Here is a 10,459-nt window from a genome sequence, read left to right as displayed (position 1 = left end):
GTCCTCAATTTTCAATTATAATTTATTTCTTTTTAGTTGTTTTTATAATAAGTTTATTTTTAAGTGACGTATTTTAATTCTATGTTATTTCTTTTAATTTGGTTATTATTTATTAGTTTTTTTTATATTTTTTTAGGAACCAAGGAAATTGGACTTAATTTTGGAAAGTAAGGTGTTGAAAGACCCAAAAGTCTACCTGCATATACTTTAGTTTTTTGTTCAAAACTCATCCTAAAAAATTCCAAATGATGCGATTCTTAGACCATTGAAAAGGTAAGAGATAGAGCTACAACTTTCATGCAGAACACTTTACCCAGTTCTTCATTGAAAATAGAGAAAATTGCATCGAAAAATGGCTGAACGTAATGTGGCAAGAACAAATTGAATTTTTTTTGGGCTCTCATTACACTTTTAAACCCAATTAAATCATAGGTCAACTTAAGGAACTATAGGTTAAATTTATTAACATAAATAGGATATTTTTAAGAACATTAGGGTTGATAATTTTGGATATTCAAGAAACTAGAAGTTAAGGCTGAAACTTGGAGAGCAAGGCGGTAAATATTTGTTTTGTTTTCTTCCTTGGCTTTTATTTTTCTTGTTACTCTCAATGGTTGAAATTATTATAATGTTATTTTTCTTTGCAATCACAGGTAGCTAATTTTCTTTTTCTAGGATTGCAATTGAACTCACATGTAATCTAAATTTTTAATCTTTTTCTGATTTATCTTCAATGGATTTTGAATTGTTTATTCTAATTTGTTCTTAATGCTTTTAATTGCTTGGCCACCAATTAAATTGATTTAGGAACCTAAACAAACTTGGAAAATGGAGTTTAGTGTAGACTAAAATTGGGATAGCATATGATCATATTAAATGATTTGCATATAGGATAGGGATATACCTATAGGCCATATGTAGCCAGATTAGAGCCTGAACTTAATGAATCTATTTTAATTTCAATTCACATAGGAATATAGTGCTTTGGTTAAAATAGATATTTTTATAAGATGAGTTGAGAGACCCTTATAAATAATTTAGAACTCTAAGTTAGAAATTCAACCCATTGAAATAAGTTAAGGAAGAGAAGTAAGATTTAGATGAAGTGTGAGGGATATTGTAATCCTAGGCTTGTTTGATTTGATATTGACTCAAGTTATTATTATTCTGATTTTACTTAGTTTAAATTTTGGTTAAGTTTTTTTAGTTAATTAATTTAGTTATTTGATATTGATTATTTGGATAAGATTAAATTGTTCTAATTTTAGTACTTAGTAAAATTTTAGATCAATTCTCTATGGGATCGATACTCTGCTTGCTTATATGCTATCTATTCGATACGTATACTTACGTAGTAGACTTTTAACTAACAAGTTTTTGGCACGTTGCCAAGGAATTGTTTCTAGAATTTATACTAATACTAATACCAAGCAATTTAGTCTTATTTCAAATTTTATTTTTCTTGTTTTAATATTAGATTTTGTTTGCTTGAATATATCTTTGGTCATTGTATGCAAAGAAGAAACAACTTGAATCTTGTTCCTTTTGATCAAGAGATAGAAAAAACTTTCAGAAGACGTTGAAGAGAGATTTTACAAATTGCAGCTTTAAATCAGAAAATGGTTGAGGATAGCAATAACAATGGCAATAATGCCATTAATCTGGTTCTTGAAGCAAATAGAGCACTGTGGGATTATGTTGTTCCTCTTTTGCAAGGTTTGCACCAAAGCATTATAAGACCTTCCATCAATGCAAATAATTTCGAAATTAAACCAGCTTACATTAAGATGATTCAATCTTCAGTCTAGTTTGGTGGGTTACCCAGTGATGATCCTAATTCTCATTTGGTTAATTTCCTGGAGATTTACGATACCTTTATATACAATGGAGTAACTTATGATGCTAATAGATTAAGACAATTTTCGTTTTTTCTGAGGGATAAAGCAAAAAGCTGGCTTAATTCACTACCTAATGGGTCTATCACTACATGGGAAGACTTGCCACAAAAGTTTCTAGCAAAATTTATTTTTCCTACCAAGACTGTAAAAATGAGGAACGATATCACCTCATTCACACAATTTGATGGTGAGTCGTTATATGAAGCTTGGGAGAAGTTTAAAGAACTACTGAGAATATGTGCATATCATGGGATTCCTAATTGGTCGCAAGTTCAAACATTCTACAATGGGCTGGTTGGGTCAATAAAAATCGCAATTGATGCTGTTGCTGGTGGGGCATTAATGAGTAAGAATGTTGCAGATGCTTATAATTTGTTGGAAGATATGGCCTCAAATAATTATCAATGGCCTTCAGAAAGCTCTAGTCCAAGAAAAGCTGTTGGAGCTTATGAAATTGATGAACCTAACACCTTAACTGCTCAAGTGGCTGCACTGTCTAAGAAGTTTAACATTGGGAGTTCATGTAGTTCAAAATTCATTTGTAGTTTGTGAGATGTCCGGAAATGGCCATTCAAATGAACAATGTCTATACAATTCTGACTCAGTCCAATTTGTGGGGAACTTCAATAGACAGCAAAATAACCCATAGTCCAATACTTATAATCCTGGTTGGAGAAACCACCCCAACTTTTCATGGAATAACAATGCAGAGCCTTCCATTCCAAAACCCATCATGCCTCCTAGTTTTCAACAACAAGCTAGACCATAAATTCCTGAAAAGAAGTCCCAATTGGAAGAACTTTTCTTGCAATATATATCCAACATTGATGTTATAATTCAAAATCAAGGAGCCTCTTTGAGAAATCTTGAGACCCAAGTGGGATAGCTTGCAAACTCCATCAACAATAGACCTCAAGATTCCTTACCCAGTGACACACAAATCAATCCTAAAGGTAAGGAACAATGCCAAGCAATCACTTTAAGGAGTGAAAAAAAGATTAAAGGGGTGAATGAAAAAGCAGTTGAATCTGAGAATGAACATGTTGATAAGGAAGGAATGTGTGAGATAGAAAATGAAATTAAACAGAAAGAAGATGACAAGGCTGAAAATCAAAGAACTTTTCAAGTCATCCATCCTCCACCACCTTTTCCCCAAAAGCTCCAAAAGCAAAAGCTTGAAAAGCAATTTCAGAAGTTCCTCAATGTCTTCAAGAAATTACACATAAATATTCCTTTTGCTGAAGCTTTGGAACAAATGCCCAACTATGTCAAGTTCTTGAAGGACATCCTTTCCAAAAAGAGAAAGCTAAGTGAGTTTGAAATAGTCTCCCTTATAGAAGAGTCTAGTGCAATTCTCCAAAATAAACTACCACCAAAACTCAAAGATCCAGGTAGTTTCACAATCCCTTACACTATTGGTAATTTATTTTTTGCAAAAGCGTCGAGTGATTTAGGTGCAAGTATCAATTTAATGCTTTGGTCAATTTTTGAGAAACTTGGTTTAGGAGAATGCAAACCCACTTTTGTTACTTTGCAACTAGCTGATCGTTCTTATGTGTACCCAAAAGGAATTATTGAATATGTTCTTGTCAAGGTAGATAAATTTTTTTTTTTCAGTTAATTTTAAAATTCTTGACATGGAAGAAGATAGGAAAATTCCAATCATCCTTGGGAGGCCATTCTTAGCAATTGCTAGAGCTTTGATTGATGTTGAAAAATGTGAGCTCAATTTAAGATTTCAAGACCAATAGGTAACATTTAATATTTTCAAAGCTTTAAAATTGCCTATGACATCTGAAGACTGCTTTTCTGTGAGTGTGGGTAAATAACTTTACACAAGATGCTTTCTTAGAAAAAAATCCCAATGATCCTCTTGAAGCATGTTTAGTTGCTAATTCTGATAGGGATGATGATGAATTTATTGAATATTCAAATTTGTTAAATGCTCACTCCAGACTTAGAACTAATCATCAATATGAGTCTTTAAATGTTTCAGCTTCTTTAACGCCAACTTTTAAGCCTTCTATTGAGGAACCACCTACTTTGGAACTCAAACCTCTACCTGCACATTTGAGGTATGCTTTTCTTGGAAAATTTTCTACTTTTCCTGTTATTATTTCTACCTCTCTAACAAACATGCAAGAGAAGAAGTTATTGTGGACACTTAGAGAATTCAAGAAAGCAATAGGGTGGACCATAGCTGATATTAAGGGAATTAGCCCTTCTGTTTGCATGCACAAAATTCTCCTTGAAGAAAATCACAAAGCCACAATTGAACAGTAAATAAGATTGAATCCCATCATGAAAGAAGTAGTCAAGAAAGAAATCATCAAGTGGTTGGATGTTGGAATAATTTATCCTATCTCTGATAACTCACTCGTAAGTCTAGTTCAATGTGTTCTTGAGAAATGAGGAATGATTGTGGTTGCCAATGACAACAATGAGCTCATTCCAACAAGAAATGTGACTGGATGGAAAGTGTGCATGGACTACCGCAAGCTCAACAAAGCTACAAGGAAATATCACTTCCCTCTTCCATTCATTGATCAAATATTGGATCGCTTGGCTGGTAAGGAATATTATTGCTTTCTAGATGGTTATTCTGGTTATAACCAAATTGCTATTGCTCCTGAAGATCAAGAAAAGACTACATTTACATGTCCTTATGGCACTTTTTCTTTTAGAAGAATGCCATTTGGATTATGTAATGCACCTGCCACCTTTCAGAGATGTATGATGGCTATATTCACAAACATGGTGGAGAAATGTTTAAAGGTATTTATAGATGATTTTTCTGTCTTTGGAAATAATTTTGATAATTGTCTCTTAAATCTTGCTAGGGTACTCAAGAAATGTGAAGAAACAAATTTGGTGTTTAATTGAGAGAAATGTCACTTCATGGTGCGAGAAGGTATTGTTCTTTGGCACAAGATCTTTAGTAGCAACATTGAGGTAGATAAAGCAAAAATTGAAGCAATTGAGAAATTACCACCTCCAACAAATGTCAAAGGTATTAGAAGTTTTCTTGGTCATGTTGGTTTTTATAGAAGATTTATTAAAGACTTTTCAAAAATTTCTAAACCACTTTGCAATTTATTGGAAAAAGAAGTGCCATTTAAGTTTGATAATGAATATCTTGTTGCTTTTGATGAATTAAAGAAAATATTAATATCTGCACCTATCATAATTAGTCCCGTTTGGACTCTCCCTTTGGAACTAATGTGTGATGCAAGTGATTATACGGTGGGAGCTATTTTGGGACACAGGAAGGATAAAATCTTTCATTCCATCTATTATGCTAGCAAGACTTTGAATGAGGCCCAGAAAAATTATACCACAATAGAAAAGGAGCTCTTGGCTGTAGCTTTTTCTTTTGACAAATTTCACTCATATCTTGGGGGGACAAAGGTGATAGTGTACACTGACCATTCAACTATCAAATATTTGATTACCAAGAAGGATGCTAAACAAAGATTGATAAGGTGGATTTTTTTGCTACAAGAGTTTGATCTAGAGATTCGTGACAAAAAAGGAACAGAAAATCAAGTGGCAAACCACCGCTCAAGATTAGAGATGGAAGCTTAAGGTAAGGATTCAACTTTAATCAAGGAGATGTTTCCTGATGAATAAATCCTTCAAGTTGGTAAGAAATCACTTCCTTGGTATGCTGATGTCGTGAATTATCTGGTAAGCAATATTATTCCCCCTGATTTAAATTTTCATCAGAAAAATAAATTTTTGCATGATGTCAAATTTTATTTTTGGGATGAGCCTTACTTGTTCAAGCAGTGTAAAGATCAGATCTTTAGAAAATGTGTCCCGAAAGAAGAAAGTCAAAGTGTGCTTCACCATTACCATTCTTCAGATTATGGAGAACATTTTAAAAGAACAAGGACCGCTGCTAAAGTCCTCCAATTAGGTTTGTATTGGCCTACATTATTTAAAGATGCTCACAATTTTGTTTTGCATTCTGACAGGTGCCAAAGAGTGGGTAATATCACAAGGCAACATGAAATGCCTCTCAACAACATATTGGAGATAGAAATTTTTTATGTATGGGGTATTAACTTCATGGGTCCATTCATATTTTCATACAACAACAAATACATTTTGCTTGCTATTGATTATGTTTCCAAGTGGGTTGAAGCGGCAGCCTTTCCTCATAATGTTCAAAGGTGGTGATGAATTTCATTAAGAAGAATATTTTCACTCGATTTGGCACTCTAACGGTAATTATTAGTGATGAGGGGAGTCACTTTTGTAACAAGTATTTTGATGCACTTCTGGCAAAATATGAAGTTAAACACAAAGTTGCAACTGCGTACCATCCTCAAACTAGTGGCCAAGCGAAAGTATCAAATAGAGAAATCAAGAGGATTTTGGAGAAAATAGTGTGTCCCACAAGAAAAGATTGGGCAAAAAGATTGGATGATGCATTGTGGGCATATAGGACTACTTACAATACCCAAATTGGCATGTCTCCATATAAGTTGGTCTTTGGCAAAGCTTGTCACTTACTGGTGGAACTTGAACAAGAAGCTTATTGGGCCGCGAAGAAGTTAAATTTTGATTTACAAGCAGCAGGTGAGCAAGGTTGTTGCAATTAAATGAACTTGATGAATTTTGCCTTCAAGCTTATGAGAATGCCAAACTCTACAAAGAGAAAACAAAGCAATGGCATGATAAGAAGATAGTGGAAAGAAGCTTTGAGCTAGCACAATCAATGTTGCTCGATAATTCTTGCTTAAAATTATTTTTGGGAAAGCTCAAATGAAGGTGGTTTGGTCTTTTCATTGTTAATGAGGTATTTCCACATTGAGCAATAGAAGTTAGGGGGACAGATGGTCAAAAATTTAAAGTCAATGGACAAAGATTGAAGCATTATTGGGGAGGAAAAATCAATTATCAAAAGTCCTCAATACACTTGCTTGACATGGCCTAGAGTCTAAGTCAGTCCAGCCGAAGACTATAAATGAAGCGCTTCTTAAGAGGCAACCCAAGCTTCTTAACCTTACTTATTTTCATCTTTATTTTATTTAATGCTTTTTAATTTATCTCTTTTAATCTAATTTTTTTCCTTTGTAGGTAATTAGTTTCAAAAAAATTTTCAAAAAATTCAAAAAAAAAGGGTAAGCTGAGCCTCGACTCTGAAAATTGAGTGTTGCGGCCTTGAAAATAAAAAAAAGGGTTGAAATAGAATGTTTCGGCGCCACAACCCTCAAAGAAAGAGCCGCAGTGCTAGAAAAAGTAGGAAACAGGCAGAACATTTGAGCGCCACAGCGCTAAAACTCGAAGCGTAATGCTTCGGGTGTGAACAGGTAAGAGCTGCGAAGCTTGATCGGGGCCTAGCCCCAACCCTATAAAGACCTTTTTTTTTAACTCTTTCATTCTTCTTCTTTTCTAGCCACCTTCTTCCTCTCCTCTTTCAAAAATTTTGCCTCCATTCCTTACATAAAAAAAAAACAACAAAACAACAAAATTTTTTTTCTTTTTCTTCATTTATAATTTTTGCATCTTTTCCATACTTTTTTTTTTTTTTGGCCTTGCCTTCAATCCTCCCTCAAGGCGAGCTCTATCTCTCTCTCTCTATCACATATTTGATTTTTGTCTAGTAAGAGAAAGATTATTGTGTGACAAAAGGGTCATCATCAAATTTTATGATTGAATAAGTCCATTGTGTAGGTTTATTCATGGGTTTTCCTACTCTTTCATGGTTTATGCTTGAAGTGCATAAAATTTTTATGATTAGTGCCAAATTCTTGTTGCCCGCTTAATGGATTCATGGACTTTTTCTTTGCTGCAAATATAATTGTTAAATGTTTGTTGATGTGAGTAGATGTTGGGTTTATTACATTTTTGCTGATGGGTGGGGCAAGTAGAAATAAATTATGGACTTGTTGGTGCATAAACATGTAGTCATTGATAATTTTGGATGAGTGCAATGCCATATAATTATTTTATTTTATTTTTACTTTTTTTTGGACTGTTGCATGGTGAAATCTATGATTATGAGAATGCTATATGAATGTGTGAGGAATAGAGAATTTATGCTGCATCTTAAGGAGAAAGATGGTAAATGGAATTATTGAATTGGACAGAAATTAATTAAATTAGTGCCTCTGGATCTCTCAAATTTTCATGGTTATGCACGCAACACTACTTGCATACTTTTACTCTGGATGTGTTTTGATAATTGAATTTCTTTTGTAGGAATGGCACCCAAATGATCCAAACCAAGCTCCAATGGCACCTTTGATAGATCAAAGTTCATCTCTGCCGATGCCTCTGTGAGATATCATACATCGTTGATCAACAAAGTGCCAATTCCTGAACGAGGGATAGATATCCCTATCCTTATAAGGAGAATCATGACATGCTTCAAGACAAACATTGACAGTTAATTAGTGACCAACCTGAAGCGGTGGTCATGCCTGTAGTTCGGGAGTTTTATGCAAATGCTGTTGAGCATGTTGATAGTGTTGCGTTTGTCCGTGGCAAACAAGTCCCTTTTCACAGTCAAGTTATCAATGCATTTTTTAGAACCCCCAATATTGAGAATGATGAATATGGGTAGTACTTGGGCGATCATCAAGATTACAATGAGATTATATCGACGCTTTGTGTTAAGGGAGCCCAATGGAAGACCTCACATGGTGAGCCCGTTTCATTTAAACGAAATGCTATGAAAAAGGAGCTAAAAGTTTGGTTACACTTTGTAGCGGCGCAATTACTCCCCGTCCACTCATATCAGTGGTGTCATGAGGGATCGCGTAGTTCTCATTTATGCCATTGTAATGCATTAATCCATTGATGTTGGTAAGGTCATCTCTCATGCCATCTTACATACGAGCCACACTAAACGAGATGGTATCGGTTTTCTTTCCTTGATTACTACATTATGTGCGAAAGCTGGTGTACACTGGAGTGATAAAGAGGAATTGCAACAACCAAAAATTCCCATCACCATGGGTATTCTTAAGCGATGGGAGGAATCTACACTGGGAGCTGGTAGTTCTTCGTAAGCCACCCCCCCACCTTCCTAGGTGACTCCCACACGTAGTGTTGCTCAATGGATAAAGCGTATAGATCGTAGATTAGATCAACATAAAAGGCAAAATCAGGCAATTGAACAAATGATGAAAGCCTATGCCAAAAACATCGAGATGGATATGACTACTTTTCCTTCGTTGCCTACAGATTCTGACTTTGAGGATGATTTTAAGGGTGACAATGAAGAGGACCTACAAATTATAGCTTCGGAGTTAAGGGAGTATTCTTGCCCTTTTTCTTTAATTTTCTTTTATCACATTAAGGACAATGTTTGTTCCAAGTTTGGGGGAGTGCTTTAGAACTTTGTTGGTTTATTTTTTTCGTTACGTTTAGTTAGCTTTATTTCAAGATATGTCTTGCATGTTTTATTTGTGTTTCAAAAAAATTTTTGAGATAGTTGCACCTCACTCATGATTGTCCCTATCCTAGAATTATATTTTAATTATCTTTTGATTCTTAGCTTTTGGGAAGCATATAGTTATGATTTAATTTTATGTTATATTCTTGTGTTAGCTTTATTTTAGAATGTGACTTCCAATAATTTGAGCACTATACTCTTTTACTTAAAATTATCATGTGATTTAGAGGAAGTTTATGTTGATAAAAAGTATAAAGAAGTCAAGGATTTTAGAATTTGTTTGATTCTCTCTCGAGGCAAAATTCTAGATAACACTTAGGATGGGACATGATTTAGGCCATCTTTAGACCATTTGATCCTTTCAAGCTAACCTTGTTAAACTTTTATCCCTAGTATACACCCTTGAGCCTAATTTTCCCATTCTTTGTTTAACCTCATGATAATAACCTTAGCCTTAAAACAAAACTCCAATTTTGCAACCCTCACTCCAAAGCATGTATATTGTTTTAGGAAATATAAACTGAGTTAAATGTTGAAAAAGGTAGAAAGGTGGAGTTGCAATTAAAAAAAATAAAAAAATTGTTAGAATTCACCCCACTACCTACAATAAAAAAAAATAAGTTTAGGGTGTGGAATTGTGATTAAAAAAAAAAAGAGAAAAAGAAGAAGTGTTGAACAAAAAGAAAAAATTGTTGAAAATGGTGTACTTGGTAAAGGAAAATAAAGATCTTTAGGTCCTAAAATAATTATGTGCTTAGGGTGAATTTGAGCCTAAATATATCCTTTATCATACCTAAACCCTAGCCTAACACTTCAAGCTTGATAAAGACCTATTGATCCTTGAATAAGTGTTAATCTACATTAGTGGAGAAAGAGATGAAAAGCATACTTATGGGATCTTGTACTAATCTATACTTAGATTTGGCATAAACTAATCTGAATTGCATGATGTTCTTTGTAAGAGAGCATTCACACACACACACAGAAAGTCCATTCGAAAATAAGTTCTCACTCGAATCAATGCATGACTTTAAGGATTAATTGTATGTTACTTTAAGTTGGAATTTGAGTTAATTTTTAAGAGAAAAATTGGAAAATCATGATTCGGTATTTCTATCTCTCGTTTAAGGATTTTTATGTTCAGTTTTTTTGT

The 10,459-nt window shown here is 34.0% G+C and overlaps 1 protein-coding gene and 1 non-coding gene across 2 annotated transcripts; one reads left to right on the top strand and one right to left on the bottom strand.

Moving 5' to 3' along the window:
- Positions 1-1,619: 1,619 nt before the first annotated feature.
- Positions 1,620-8,472, top strand: LOC108663249 (uncharacterized). Its single transcript, XM_088809682.1, has 10 exons — positions 1,620-1,716; positions 2,314-2,421; positions 2,921-3,397; positions 4,492-4,746; positions 4,942-5,204; positions 5,598-5,730; positions 6,210-6,482; positions 7,735-7,769; positions 8,109-8,185; positions 8,304-8,472. Exons 1-10 carry the CDS (start codon positions 1,620-1,622, stop codon positions 8,470-8,472), a joined length of 1,887 nt encoding a protein of 628 aa, XP_088665808.1.
- Positions 2,046-2,152, bottom strand: LOC148760794 (small nucleolar RNA R71). The gene has a single exon (XR_016028688.1). It is a non-coding gene; the product is annotated as a small nucleolar RNA R71 (small nucleolar RNA).
- Positions 8,473-10,459: the final 1,987 nt, after the last annotated feature.

Source organism: Theobroma cacao, chromosome 9 (genome assembly GCF_053813885.1).
Source record: "Theobroma cacao isolate CCN51 chromosome 9, ASM5381388v1, whole genome shotgun sequence".
In the NCBI taxonomy this organism is placed as follows: Eukaryota; Viridiplantae; Streptophyta; class Magnoliopsida; order Malvales; family Malvaceae; genus Theobroma; species Theobroma cacao.
The sequence above is the reverse complement of the archived record's forward strand: the minus strand, read 5'-3'. Positions and strand labels throughout refer to the sequence as shown.

Coding starts and splice junctions, on each gene's coding strand:
- LOC108663249 (XM_088809682.1), top strand. CDS start 1,620: ATGGTTGAGGATAGCAATAACAATGGCAATAATGCCATTAATCTGGTT. Junction 4,747..4,941: donor AAATCTTGCTAGGGTACTCA/AGAAATGTGAAG, acceptor ATGTTGGTTTTT/ATAGAAGATTTATTAAAGAC. Junction 8,186..8,303: donor TCATCTCTGCCGATGCCTCT/GTGAGATATCAT, acceptor ACAGTTAATTAG/TGACCAACCTGAAGCGGTGG.